This window comes from Ciona robusta, chromosome 10, assembly GCF_009617815.1.
Source record: "Ciona robusta chromosome 10, ASM961781v2".
Lineage (NCBI taxonomy): Eukaryota > Metazoa > Chordata > Ascidiacea > Phlebobranchia > Cionidae > Ciona > Ciona robusta.
Genome location: NC_143244.1, coordinates 6,963,043 through 6,977,025, shown reverse-complemented (window position 1 = coordinate 6,977,025; position 13,983 = coordinate 6,963,043). Strand labels below are relative to the sequence as shown.

General features: G+C 37.6%; 3 protein-coding genes across 5 annotated transcripts; 1 reads left to right on the top strand and 2 right to left on the bottom strand.

The window, feature by feature from the left end:
• The first annotated feature begins 285 nt into the window (after positions 1–285).
• Positions 286–4,671, top strand: LOC149730296 (phosphoserine phosphatase-like). Of its 2 annotated transcripts, none has more exons than XM_089886952.1 (7): positions 286–529; positions 785–919; positions 1,294–1,439; positions 1,918–2,014; positions 2,154–2,205; positions 2,640–2,742; positions 4,126–4,671. In XM_089886952.1, exons 1-6 carry the CDS (start codon positions 390–392, stop codon positions 2,739–2,741), a joined length of 672 nt encoding a protein of 223 aa, XP_089743078.1. In that variant the 5' UTR covers positions 286–389; the 3' UTR covers position 2,742; positions 4,126–4,671. The 2 variants fall into 2 exon arrangements, with proteins under 2 accessions (XP_089743078.1, XP_089743077.1); XM_089886951.1 differs by lacking the exon at positions 4,126–4,671 and adding an exon at positions 3,211–3,342 and having other exon boundaries at positions 288–529.
• On the bottom strand, positions 3,333–10,249 carry LOC149730295 (uncharacterized). Of its 2 annotated transcripts, none has more exons than XM_089886939.1 (8): positions 9,817–10,249; positions 6,480–7,583; positions 6,085–6,208; positions 5,580–5,734; positions 5,093–5,315; positions 4,493–4,714; positions 4,084–4,168; positions 3,333–3,723 (listed from the first exon to the last, which is right to left on the bottom strand). In XM_089886939.1, exons 1-8 carry the CDS (start codon positions 10,046–10,048, stop codon positions 3,388–3,390), a joined length of 2,481 nt encoding a protein of 826 aa, XP_089743065.1. In that variant the 5' UTR covers positions 10,049–10,249; the 3' UTR covers positions 3,333–3,387. The 2 variants fall into 2 exon arrangements, with proteins under 2 accessions (XP_089743065.1, XP_089743066.1); XM_089886940.1 differs by having other exon boundaries at positions 5,601–5,734.
• A 603-nt stretch (positions 10,250–10,852) lies between these two features.
• LOC149730294 (uncharacterized) lies at positions 10,853–12,718 on the bottom strand. Its single transcript, XM_089886949.1, has 3 exons — positions 11,792–12,718; positions 11,682–11,731; positions 10,853–11,098 (listed from the first exon to the last, which is right to left on the bottom strand). Exons 1-3 carry the CDS (start codon positions 12,584–12,586, stop codon positions 10,873–10,875), a joined length of 1,071 nt encoding a protein of 356 aa, XP_089743075.1. The 5' UTR covers positions 12,587–12,718; the 3' UTR covers positions 10,853–10,872.
• Between the last annotated feature and the right edge of the window lie 1,265 nt (positions 12,719–13,983).

The window sequence follows — 13,983 nt, the reverse complement described above, 5'->3', positions numbered from 1 at the left end:
CAAAATTTGTATAATATTCGCATATTTTTTGATGGCGCAGGTGAAATATAAGAATACGTGGAACACCCACTTTGTGCCCGACAAGTGTTCGACTAAAAAGAACCTACAAGACCACTTGTGTTTGCAAAATATGGCGCTCGTACGAAAGTTGTATGATATTTGCACATTTTTCGATGTCGTCGGAGAAATACGCGAATACCTAAAACATCATATTTAGTGCCTACAAGTGTTCGGCCAAACCAAATCTACAAGACCACTTGCGTTTCTAAAATATACCGTTCGTGCGCTAGGAGCATGAAAGAGAAGGCTAGAAGAGAAACGCTGCACTGACTTGTACTTTCCCCAAAGCACACTATAGCAAAACTGCGAGATTTTTCAACAGCACCATCATGGCAACTAAAGAAGCTGCAATTAATGTTTGGAAAAATGCGGACGCAGTTTGTTTTGATGTGGATAGTACAGTATGTTGCGACGAAGGATTAGACGAACTTGCTAAATATTGTGGAGTAGCTGATAAAGTAAAAGAATGGTAAGAGTGACTAATGTATTTCGTTGAGCAGTTGTTCCTGCTTTAAAATAATGACATTGCTTTATATTTTTATACATTTGCTTATAAAAATATTGTTGCTAAATTTTAAACAAAACTAGTTATTAAAAAACGTGTGTTATAAATAAAGGCACTAGTGATTTCCTTCTTACCATAAATTCTTTCTGTTTTGTTACTCTCATCATAAAAATATGGTATTTTGACGCCAGTTCCACCCTACCAAAGTTATTTTAACAGGACCAACAAAGCTATGGGAGGTTCTGTTTCGTTCAGAGAATCATTCAGATCACGCTTGGAAATAGTAAAGCCAAGCACGCAAACTATGAAAAGTTTTGTTGAAAGTCATCCAGTACAACTTTCACCTAGTGTTAAGTAAGTCTGTGTTATGTTTGTTTGACCATGATGCTTATGGTAAAAACAAGTTGTTTTTTTTTAATTTTTTTACTACATATATTTATATATATATATATTATATAGCCTATGTTTTTATTATAAAATGAACACTTTTTTCAAATTACCCACCTCACTGAGAGTTTATTGTATTGTATGTTGGTTAGTAACACTTTTATCCGACACTTTTCCACGAGTAGATTTTCACCCGTTGCCATAGCGTGTTTACTTTTTACTCATTTTTGTACTGGACCCGCAATTAAGTCCAACTCTGGCACAAATCTTAGGTCTCATGGCGTTTGACGCTGTAGGACCCCACCCATAAGGATTAGAAATAAAATGCTTTTTGTTTGTAGGGATCTGATAAACAAACTACATGAAAGTGGTTGTAACGTTTACCTTGTATCTGGCGGAATGGTGGAAATAATTGAACCTGTTGCCAAGTTGTTAAACGTTCCGTTATCAAACGTCTTCGCAAATCGATTAAAATATTATTTTAATGGTAAGAATTTATATATATCAATCGCATGAATTGCATCATAATATTTTTTTTATATATATATATATATATATATATATATATAGTGAAAGGTAAAATTTTAAAAACTATCAAATTTTGAAACAACTTGTATTTTTAAAACTGTCACACTAACATAAGTTAGTTAATCCTAAAATCCTTATTTTTTTTTCACAAATTCTTGGTTTTAAAGCTTGTGTGTTTTTACTACCATTGTGAGTGTATGTGTCCTTAGGGAAAGACACTTAACGGCAATTTTTTTTAAATGAGTAATTGTTTATGAGTTTTCTAAACTGTTAGCCATACACTGAAAAACATAAAAGGTATTCACCCACAAAGTTACATATATGGTAGCTTGTAGGTGGCACAGGTTGTATGAAACAAAACTTTCGTGTTATATTGACTGTTATTTCCCTGCCATTTAAGTATTGCCCAGTTACATTCCTTTCTTTTATCCCACCAGGTCAATATGCTGGGTTTGACGAAGATTGTCCAACTTCTGAGTCTGGTGGTAAACCACGTGTCATAAAGGAGTTAAAACAAAAGTTCGGCTACAAAAAGTAAGATTTATTATCTTCTATTCTATGTGGGTGAGGTCCCGTAGCGTAGCACGCCACGGGTCCTAGGATTTATGCCAGGGTTATAAATATAATCACACAAAAAAGGCATAAATTTGTAATTAAATAAATGTTTTTACAGAGTTGTTATGATTGGCGATGGTGTAACAGACATGGAAGCCTCACCACCCGCTGTAAGTTCGTATTTATATATTTCCCTGCTCGGTGTACTGTTTTTTTGACCTTAGTTACATGCCTATAACAACTGATACACCTCTGCAAAAAAATCTTAAAAAATAGTCACCCACACAGCGTCTAACATGGGTATGCAGGTATGCATGCATGCCGTGGAACAGGTTGTGATACCCTATATAAATAATCTGGATACACATAGTAACAGGTTATTGGGTACAACACATCAATCAAAGGACATATGGCGCAAGCACTCCCCAATTTTTCAAGAAATGGGCGCCCATGCCCATACTGCTACACTGCTTTATATATAATAACTCTAAACAATCTCGAGATTCATGAAACAGAAACAGAACACCCATGTTATAGCTTCTAAAGTTGGAGGATAAATAGTTACATTCATTCAACAAATTATAAATAAAATGTTTTCACACAGGATGCCTTTGTTGGGTATGGGGGCAACGTTGTGAGGCCTAAAGTGGAAGAAAACTCAGTTTGGTTCGTAACCGACTTCAAAGAAATGATGGATGAATTATGAGGTTAGTTACAACTTCATATTCATTTGTCTGTTCACAAATGTTAATACCGTTATTTGCTATTTCACTCTATGAAATACACGACCGTGTTAAGTAATTCCTGCAGAGTTTTGAGCTACTGTGACAGAAAAATTACTGCGGTACGACTAACCGCTCGACGCATTTTTGAGTTTTTTAAGAATTGCATTTTACGCTTGGGTTTTTTTGTTATTCTGTCCTGAAAACGGACAGGCATGTGACGCTAGTTTTTAAACTTGTGAAAAAAAAAAAAACAATCACCGACAAAGTTACATATATGTTAACTTTTAAACGGGCATGAGGTTTATAAAATTGAACTCTTATATATTAACAACTGTCGTTGCCCTGTCACACGAGAATTTATATTTATAAGTTATATTCATTCATGTTAGCAAAGTTTTCTTAATTTTCTGCAGTAAAATATGCATGTTATATAAATATCCTATGCTTTAGGTGGTGCGGGGCAAGTCGTGTAAGAATCCATACGTTTTCAATGGTCTAGCAACGGTAGTTTATGATATGTGTATAGGTGCTATCACATAGGCAATTCTTTTAATAGCAAAATACAAAAGCTATGCAAATATATCTCAGTGTTTAATAAATATGATTGCGGAAGACACAGTGCTCTAGTTACAGTGATATAAAATAACGCAACGAGTTTACAAAATACGGCGCGAACGCATTCAGACGTTTCCAATCTCCTGGGTAAACATGCAAATTGACAATACCCTTTTCATTCAACCAGTAAAGGAATGAATTCAGTTTTCCTTCAGTCCAGTCGTAGTCTCGCCCGCCCACAGTAGAGTTATCATGCATTGCTCCAATGCCTATATACAATCGGTCTGGTTCTATAGACGTAGCCATTTCTTCGACGTTCGCCTCGTTTTCCTCGAGGTCTGTACCGAAATAAGTACTCGACATGGAACCGATGAAAGTGCAGTTGGAACTCGCATACACGTCATAATACTGAAATGTATGAATGACCAATAAGTTCCACAAAACACTATTTTTCTGGCAGTTTTAATACAAACATGAAAGCCCATGTTTATAGTCTGTGGGGGAAGATGGGACACTGTTAGACAATGATATCCAAATATCCAGATCGTGTTATAAACAATTAACAGCGGTCTATAGGAGTCGTGAGGATACGGTTTTGTAATTCTTTAAATATTCTTTGTGTACTACCAATCGAAACGAGAAAATAGAATGAAAAGGTGTCCCATCTTTCCCCACCCTACTATATAACAAGACACCTGTTTTATAACAACTCTTATTGCCAAACAAACACACTGTAAGTGTAAGTGTTGAAAAATACTTAACACGTACCTTAAGAATGCCCCATGATGACGTCATCATCCCTATCTTTAGGTCGTGAGGTGAAAACTTCGCTGCAAGTCGATCCAGGAATGTCCTGTCAAAATATTGAAATTTTTATCGCCGCGCCCTGGTACAGTCGTTTATTTTAGAGTTCTGCCACTTGACCAGAGAATATGGGTTTGAGGCTGCTGCTCCTAACATCGTAAACCTATTTCTATCCTTGGGCAAGACATTTAACGGACATTGCCCAATGCAGTGGCCCCTAATGGGTTTTCAAATTTGTCGTCACACAGAACAGTATCCCAAAATTTAATCACCCATAAACTTGTAAGGGGCACGAGATGTATATAAAACAAAACGACGGTCGCGTATTCCCGAAACACAAGGATAAGCTCATTACATTTCTTCATATGCTTACCTATATTTCTCTGCATGTTCTCTGTTGTAATCTTTAACCGGCTCATAGTCGACTACCATCCCGTCCACATGTGACGTCACCAATGTTTGAACCAACTCGTCGATTATTTCCTCCGTGTACGTCAGCATGGCTGCGTATGTAACGCCAACATGCGGCATTAAAGATACGCCTTTGAAAGACTCCCTGTATGCTTGAGCGAGGAAAGACATTTGGTCTTTCGTTCTGTGGTAAAGGATCAATGAGGAATTTATAAAAAGGGCCATGAGGAATTTGTAAAAAAAAAGTTCATCTATAAAATAGATCCGTTTATTGATGAAGTGTGACTTTTTATCCCAGTGTGACGGGGAAATGACAGCCGTTGTATAACACGGGCGTTCTGTTTCACACACACCTTGTGCTCGCTTACGAGTTACTATACGAATACTGTATATACCTTGATGGTTTTTTTATTTCGTTACCCGTCAGCGAGCGAAGAAATGCATGAAACCTAACACAGCACGTGGTAAAACGACTGTCTTTTACCCCAGCACCACGCGAGATAAATAAGATACATTCACCCGAGGTTAATTAAGCTACATTCTGTTTTTCTATCCTACTTACACCCTTAATGTTAGTTGTGTTTCATTCTTCTTGTTACTCGTCACGTTGATAAAGTTGCAACAAGGAAAAACTATTCGTAGTGACGTCAGCAACGATTTGTCTTCTGATTGGTCGGTTTGTATAATGTTTTTCAACGTATGAGAATCTGCCGGGTCTAGCGTCGTCCACCAGTTTACTGTCTTATTGTTTTGAACTGTGTGGTCTGCTGTGTCCTCGTATTCGGCTGCGTTTTATTAAATGAATGATTAATTAAATGCTACTTATTTATCCTTTCCCGGCCCGCAATGACGTTCGTGATAACACGGGTGTTTTTTATACTCTTTGTACCCAGTTGCGAGTTACCGTGCAATTACCTTTGTTGGTTACTATTTTAGTTTGTTGTCCAGTGGAGTTTGATATGAGAACACTGGGTTAGAGCATTTGCAGTTAAGCAAATGAACTCATTTTAGGAAAAAATTTAACCGAAAATCTCAAGCATTCGGTTTACCTTTTGGAGAACAATACACACCAGAAACGACGTCATTGGATTTCTTCAATGGTGTGTAAATCAAACCAATGATCCCACCCCCGCATGCCTGTCTAGCGCCCTCCTTTTGCATGACGTAACCAGCGTGCATGTCGCCCAACCACCCATACGTACACCTGGAAATTAAATCCAACATTGTCATTGTTATATTATCGGCGTATCCTTGGACAAGATACTCAACAGCGGTTGCTACAACCCGGTGACTTGTGGGTTGTTTAAATTGTCAGCCATACATTAACCGTATCTAACAAATAGTGACACACAAAGTTACATTTTTGTAGTAATTCGTGAGCACGCACCAGGTGTATGAAACAGAACATTCGTGTTATAAACGACTGTCGTTGTCCCGCCACACGAACACGGCGGTACAAATGCTACATTCGTTCAGTCATTCTTACTTTCGAAGGAAATTAAACAAAAAATTGTGTGTCTTTTGTGCAAATTCTAGTAAGCAAGGTTAAATCACCTCTCATAGCCCTGTTCAAAAGCATTTTCCATGTCATGCTTTAGCGCCATCCGCTGACCAATGTCTGAGCACGCTTTTTCAGCCTCGTTAAAATTAAAAGGACCCGGAACAAACAAGATGGCGTCTGCGGTAAAATTAAGTTACACGTGATAAGTTAAAGTTAGAATTAATCGTTACTATTTAGTTAAAATTAAATGGGCTCTGGCATGTCGCGACTTTTTAAATATATTATAAAAAATATACCAAATATTAAAATAGCTCCTGTAAAATTTTCACATGTTGTGTAAAAGAGTAAAATTTCCTACTGACAGGCCAAAATAATCCAACTGTGTTGTGACTGCACACATTCTAGGAATTCCTATATATTATATTAACGTTAAATAGGACTTAATCACCTCTCGGTTTCACAGTTGTTGTTGTTGTTGTTTTGCCAGTTGTCGTGGTTGATAATATAACATTATTGACAACTGTTGTAGGCCTTGCAGTACTAAGCATTGTTGAGGTGACGTCACTAGTTGTGGTCGTATTTGCTATCATGACGTCACTATTAGTCGTTTTAGTTAATGTGACGTCAGTACTCACTGCTGTTGATCTTACGTCATTAATCGTAGTTACTAATGTGACGTCACTTGCTATCGTGACTTCACTTGTAATTTTAGTTAATGTGACGTCACTGGCCACTGTTGTTGCTCTTACGTCATTAGCTGTAGTTGCTGAAGTGACGTCATTGGTTGCCGTGACGTGCCTGTCTAAATTTACTTTTGTTGCATTGGAGATATTTTCCATAGCAACTGTAGATAGCTTCGTAGTGACGTCATTGAGCGGTTTTGTGGCCACGTCATCGGATGGTGCATGTGACGTCATTACACCAGACATAGATGTCGTAACATTGACATGAGATGATATGGTGGTTATGGCTCCACCAGATTGAGACGTAGTTTCACCAGCGCCACGTGATGTTGATATCTCGTGTGGTCGAGGGGATGTGACGTGTGGTGTTGTGACGTCACTTTGCTTACTTTTGGTCGTGACGTCATCGGTTAGTGGAACAACTGTAGTGTTTTGTAGATTCGGTTTTGTTGTGACATCATAATCTGTTATTTTCGTTGTACTACTCTGTGATATTTTTGTTGTGACGTAATTTGTTGTCGGTTTAGTGATGACGTCATAGTTTGTCACTTTATTCGTGGCGTCAGGTATTTTTGGCGTCGTTACGTCATCACTCGTCGGTTTCATTGTGACGCCACTTGTTCGTATCGCCTTCTTCGTTGTTTCAACTTTAAGGGGATGTGACGTCACTTCATATATTGTCGTCCGGTCACGTGTTCCCTCTGACGTCCCCGGTGACGTAGGTTTCGGATTGGGTGGTATAATCCTCGTAGAGTATGATGTACTTGTGATATGAGGTTCCTGTGGTGGCTTGTAAGTTATTCTCGTATCTTCGTTCACTTTGTATTCGGTTGTTGGGTTTACCCGTTCATGTGTGGCGGGTGTTGAAGCTGTCAACATAATGGGGGTATACATTAAACACGGGCATGATATTCCTATATTTAAACTTCAATATAAACAAGTATATGGTAATAGTACTGTGGGGTAAGATAAGGTACCGTAAGCACCGAATCCTGTTTTTCCCAATCGTGTTTAACAATTACATCGTTTTTTAGAGTCTATGGGCCTACGGTTAAAATAGCTCTGTAAACATTCTTTGTTTAGTTCCAAATGGAGCAAGAAAAGAGAATGCAAACATGAACCATCTTACCCCAGCCGACTATGTATTAAACATAGGTAATTCATGTTAATTGTGCAAAGAATATTGAACAGGCTTTTTAACTTATTGTTTACTGTACAAATATCGTTACAACGTTTGCCGTCTTACCAAATGTGTACAGTAAGGACCAAGTTAATATACTTTACAATAGAGTTATATAGAAAACTTTCAAGTCGTAGCACGTTGTGCATTTAATTAAAAATACGCATATTAGGCTTATGAAGCCAAGAGAAAAAAAGAATTCTAAGCGTCCATTTTAAATTCTGCAACTAATTACAGTTATAAACAGGTCATGCCTCGTAACTCGTATAACAAAAAAATTCATTTTATTTCGCGAACCCGTGTGTTAAATCTATTGTTTTGAATCTCGAAGCCATACTGGCCGCCATTACCTTGTAATTAAGACGCAAACTGTTATAGGATTGGAGTTTTAACTTGCGGTTGACTTGCATTAAGTTGTATATTGCTGTTTAATTTGCATTTGGCCCTTGTTTCAACCGGTCATATTTATACAATTATCCTCGTGGGATTCATACGCAACGGGTGTAAATAACATTTAAATCCTTTAAACTTATAGTTTAAATAACAGACTGACGATGCCATTTAGGCGAAATATATATGTATATATAGTAGGGCCGAGGAAGATGAGACACCTTTTCGTTCTATTTTCTCGTCCCATTTGGTAGTAAACAAAGAACATTCAAAGAATTATAAAACCGTATCCTTACGACTCCTATATTCCGTTGGTAATTGTTTAAAACACGATCAGGATATTTGGATATTATGTGCTAAAGGTTTCTTATCTTCCCCCACAGAACTATATCTCTTATATTATATACAATTTGCTGGATTTTGTCTGTTACGCATTTCGTAGCACCAGATCCTGATTGTATTTATTTACACAAGAATAGCTCTACTTTATGAGCATTAGATCAAGGCTATATTCGCCAAATTTACAGTTTAACCGTTTAAAGTTACTGTTTTAGTGGAACGGCTTCTTGAAACGATATAAGTTTAGTGAAGTGGCGCGTCACTAAATAAACTTAAACCGGCCCATTATAGCAGCGCAGGTCTCGATACCCGTTATTCAAACAATAAGGCCGCCGGCCCAGGTAACGTGTATTGTAGGTGCTAGTTTTGGCGACCGACCCCGGATACCAAACACCGCATTACGTCTGTCTGCTCGTAAATGCTATTTACTCAATGGCTAAACCGATGTAAATGAAAAAGTGGGCCCGCTTTAAGTCACTTTACCAGGAATAAACTCGAAATGAGTGGTTTGGTGAAATAAATCGCTTCTTTGTCCGAAAAATCAATATCTAACACAAGTGGCCTTTAGCTTCGATTACAGATAACGTCATATCGCGATTTGTTCAACTAGGTTCTTTGTGTTCCAGATATTTAACAGTGTTTTGCACCGTTTACATTTTTAGCGGGTCATTTTTCAACGTAAAATTATTTTTCGTCGACCAATCTTTTATGCGCTGTCAGCTATTCAAATAATACCCAGCTTTAAAACCTCGTTGGTCACGAATTTTCAATATTTACACATCAGCCACATAAAAGTACGCCGTTATAGTAGGTAGTGTAATCAAAATCTCTTTGACTTTATTAAATCTGGTGTTTAAAGTCTGCTCGATCTAGATTGACAGACCACAAAATTCGTTCCGTTATCGGTCTCGCTGTGTAGCGTTCTCCGTACCTTATCTACACAGCGTTAACCACGCAGTACACATTTTCTCTGCATGTTCTGTTTCACACGCTGCTGGCATTGTATATTGTACAGCAGTTTCTCAATTTAAAACATTGCAAAAGAAAAAACAGGTTTTCCTGCACAATCATTTTTAAAAGGCGTCTATTCTTGGGCGTATGTTATTTAAATAAAATCATTTGGCGTAAATATAAGAAACAGTGGAATTTACTACATTTTTCTATACGTCTACCGTGCAACACCATAAGCTTACCTGTAGCTGAGAGCTCCACTGTTGTAGGAGACGCCAATAATTTGGTAGCGAAATACGCAAGCACGCATGCAAGAACTAAAATAAGAAACCCGAGCCCTCCAAAAAGTAACAATCTATTTTTCCTCTTTCTTCTTGGTTTGAAAACCACTTCATTTAACAGTTGATTCCTTGGTGTAAGTTCAATATTTTCCACATCCACTGTTTTTAACTGATGATTCTCCATTTGAGCCATTTCTGCGACTGATGTATATGCTGACCGCGGTTGCGCTTTGAAAGAATCGCCGCGCTGATAAATAATAGATGGATCGCCGCACTACGATATCAAGTTCCTATTCGCTAGTGTCTAATTGCTCGACACCGGTTTGATCATTACGGCCACACTCGGGTCAATTGTTAACGAATCCAGCGCCACTCTCATTCCTATTGTTGGTCTAGACTGGTGGGCGTTGGAGCGAAGAGAATATGTTTTATGACGAGTCCGACGCTCGCAATTATTTTCTCCATACTTAAGTTCATATAAGGACAACCTGTTACTTTTTCCAAGAACACAAGGCTCTTGAAAAGCGTGGGAGGTTCGGTTCAACATATAAACACATAAAATTACCCTTCAAAACGCGTATAAACGAAAGGGCAATTTTAAATAATGGTATTTTTTACAGTTGTTGAAATATTTGCCGTGTCCGATATTATATGCGATGCAAAATTAAACAACCCCCTTTTTTTCTAAAATATTAGCATTTTTGTTCAGGTCACTAAAACATCGTAGCAATAAAAAATCCCGAATTAATTGTGTTCGAAGGGGACATACATAGTACACTAGAGCAAAATGTGTCCCGTTAACACATACTGTCCCATATTTCCCCAATCGCTCTTCTAAGATGATACGAAATAGAAAACGATAAATGAAAATATGACATGGACCATCTTACCCTAAACATATACACACATTTAACCCAAAATAGGCATCTATCTTTGCGTTTAAAAACAATAACCTAATAATGCCCGCTTCACTGGTGTACACTTACATCACCACGTATTTCTTTTTAATTCATTTTATTAAAAAACTCTTGTCGAAAATTCAAGTCTTTCAAATGCGATGACATCATGCAGATAAATTTCGAGATGACGTAAGCAGGTATCTATTGCATTATCACTTAAACCCAGCCATAAGAGGATAACCGTTGCAATGACCATAACGCATATGTATGTTGCAGCGGTTGGATAATTGTTGCTTGTAACGTCACAGTCGGGCATTATTCGCCAAAGGTCTTCGCTAGTTAGTCTGTGCGGAAAAGATAAAATTAACCGTTGTTGTGTTAACATAGAATATCGAATGTATAGGCAGAAGGCATATTTTGTATTTGCGGTAGCGTATATATGCTATATATATGCATTGTGATTTAGGGCCAAATATATAGCCTATGGATCTTCCTCGATAAAGACCTCACTCGTATATAATATAATGTATTGTGATGTATTGTAGTTTAATAATAAACGTTGCGACGACAAGCTTGGAACGCGGAAGTCTGATAAATGATGTTTTAATAACGTGGACCAACTTTCAATAAGACGTGACATTCTGTAAATATCATAACTTACATTGTGATGACATATTTTAATATTGCTCCTGTCGAGATTTAAATATACGACGGTATTTACAACTGTTGGAAATTATATTAGAATTGTTTAATATTATGGCGTAAATATTAAGTTTGCGAAACATTTTTCCCGTGTTTTATGAAATGTATATTATACAGTAGGGTAGCTACATTGTTAAAAACCATGCGAAAACAATGATAATTTTAGTGATGCTTTTTCATAAATTATTTGGGTGTTACATTGGTAACTAATGCAATAAAACTTACATTTGTTCTGTTGGGAGTTCAGCGCTTTCTTGAAGTCGAGGTGATTCGGTCTGAAAAATGGACAGTATTTACAAATGTATGAAAATATGTTCATATTTTATTTAATTTACTTGTTGCATGGTGCTGTTGTGGCAATATGGCGCAAACGTGAATATCGGTTCTTTGGCCTCTTCCTTGTGCTGCACAACGTCAAAATGCCAATCGTGCTCGTATAAATCGCGCTGAATAATTTTGTTTATTTCCCTTCGCAACATTCGGTCGATCATTTCGGAAATTTGGGAGTGTACACCTTTTACCTCGTCTATAATTTTCGGTGGCGATTCAAAACGGCTGACAAGCCTCCGCACGTAAGGAGAAGTTCGTTTAATTGTTCGTGGATAGCTGTAGGGTGTGTCATGTACAATGTCATCTGTCGTCTTCGGAAGATTTTCCGTACTTTGCTTAATTTCATCGAAACTATCTTGTTCTTTCTCGCAAATTGTATCTTGTAATGATGCACTGCTGTGTACCCTATTATGCTCCACAGGAATTTTAGAAACATCTGGTGTTGGGCGCACGTTCTCATTCATGTTTCGTACACTTGTGTCAAGTGAAACTGCCGGCATATCAGTTTCTTCTATCAGTTTTACCATATCCCTAATCGATTCGGTTTCTTTAGAATGTGTGCTGCCATCTTCCTGACTTGCTAGTTCTGTATTCCCAGAGTCCCTTGCTTTTTCATCTTCCTTGACTTGTACGTTTCCCACTGAAGTACTCACAGTTAAGATATTTTCAATAACTCTTGGTGTTTCTTCATTGTTCATTGCCGCAATTGGTTGTTCTATTACTTTTAAATGAGATTCTGTTGGTTTAACGGAACTTTTTTGACTTGGCTTTGCAATATCATTAATTAATTCATTTGCCATGTTTGGAATTGTCGCAGGTTGCAATGCTTTGGTAATCTTTGTATTTTCTGTGGGAATGACATTGCTATCATTTGATATTTCTTGTGGGACTGCATGTTCTTTTTGTTCCGTTTTAATTTGGTGAAAAGATGTTTTTTGAACTGACAAGGAAATGTTCCGATCCAGATTATCAGGTTGAATGTTCTTTGGTTTCAAATCAATTTTGTCGAAAGAACAATTATTAACTTTGTGTTTTTGGTCACTTGGGGTATCTCTACTAATTTCTTTTGCAGTTTTCGTTGGTTTGTATTCTTTTTCAATTGCTCTTACGGTATTGCTGGTCAGAATAGCATCCGATAACTGATGATCAGTTACACCAATGCTTGAGTGTGGACCTTCCTTAGGCACAACTGGTCCCCCATGTTCAGTTAAAGACGTTTGTTGAGGTTTTTCCAAACTATTTTTAATCTGGGTTTTCGTTGGTTTGTTTTCTTTTACATTTGCCCTTGCGGTATTGCTAGCCAGAGTAGCATCTGTGGACTGTTCAGTTGTACTTATGCTTGTATGTGAAACTTGCTTCGCTGTAACCTGCCCGTCACATACGGTTAACGACGTTTGTTGAGGTTTTTGCAAACTATTTTTAACCTGAGTTTCATCAGTTGATGATATCGTGGCGCTTTTTGTTTCACAGCATTCGTTCGACGCTTTTGGGCAAATAGAATCAAGCGTTTTGGAAGTTGGTGGAAATTGTTCTGTACGAATCTTTTTAGTTTCTATAGAGCATTGGTTTAAATACGAGCTGGGGTTGCTGGGTGTTTCTTTGGTTTGAACTTGGGAGTTTTCAGGCCGAAATATTGGTGTTTTGGGAATAATTTTTCGTGGACTTGATTTATTTTGACTTGTAGTTTTTAAATCTTTATAGGGCAGTACGAACGGCTTGGGTATGAAATGCTTCTGAATTGAACTTTGTTGGGATTCTTTTACGCTAGGTTTCCATTGACTGACACTTTTCACTCTCGGTTTAGGTAACCGACTTTTTCCGTGGTGTGTTTTAACTGGCATACCAACGCTAGGTGCATGGATAGAAGACTTTATTTTACCGCCTCCCCTAATGACGGGTGACGCAATTTTGGAGTTAGAAAAACCGTAGCTATGGAAACTTGAAGACTCAGTTGGTTCAGAAAGTTTTTCGTGTTTTTCAATCGCATGGGATTTGGTTTCGCGTGGACTTAGCGCAGTTACGCCATCTGGCGACCGCCGTACCTCTAGAAATCGGTTTCGCATTCTGTGTATATGTCCATGGCTCACCTTGGACGGGGAAGTACCTAATAGAAGACAACAAAATGTAAATTAATAACTTTTAAAAAAACAAAACACATTTAAACCGGTATGTACCTACTGGCAAAAAAATTGTTTAC

What these genes read in the sequence shown, in the direction of transcription:
- LOC149730296 (XM_089886952.1), top strand. Translation starts at nt 390, where the DNA reads ATGGCAACTAAAGAAGCTGCAATTAATGTTTGGAAAAATGCGGACGCA. An exon ending in CAACTTTCACCTAGTGTTAA is followed by an intron (nt 920 to 1,293) that starts GTAAGTCTGTGT and finishes TTTTGTTTGTAG; the next exon opens with GGATCTGATAAACAAACTAC. An exon ending in TGGAAGCCTCACCACCCGCT is followed by an intron (nt 2,206 to 2,639) that starts GTAAGTTCGTAT and finishes GTTTTCACACAG; the next exon opens with GATGCCTTTGTTGGGTATGG.
- LOC149730295 (XM_089886939.1), bottom strand. Translation starts at nt 10,048, where the DNA reads ATGGCTCAAATGGAGAATCATCAGTTAAAAACAGTGGATGTGGAAAAT. An exon ending in AGTGGAGCTCTCAGCTACAG is followed by an intron (nt 7,584 to 9,816) that starts GTAAGCTTATGG and finishes TTATGTTGACAG; the next exon opens with CTTCAACACCCGCCACACAT. An exon ending in ACACAACTAACATTAAGGGT is followed by an intron (nt 4,715 to 5,092) that starts GTAAGTAGGATA and finishes CCTTTACCACAG; the next exon opens with AACGAAAGACCAAATGTCTT.
- LOC149730294 (XM_089886949.1), bottom strand. Translation starts at nt 12,586, where the DNA reads ATGGCAAATGAATTAATTAATGATATTGCAAAGCCAAGTCAAAAAAGT. An exon ending in ACAACAGCACCATGCAACAA is followed by an intron (nt 11,732 to 11,791) that starts GTAAATTAAATA and finishes TCCATTTTTCAG; the next exon opens with ACCGAATCACCTCGACTTCA. An exon ending in GAACTCCCAACAGAACAAAT is followed by an intron (nt 11,099 to 11,681) that starts GTAAGTTTTATT and finishes TTTTCCGCACAG; the next exon opens with ACTAACTAGCGAAGACCTTT.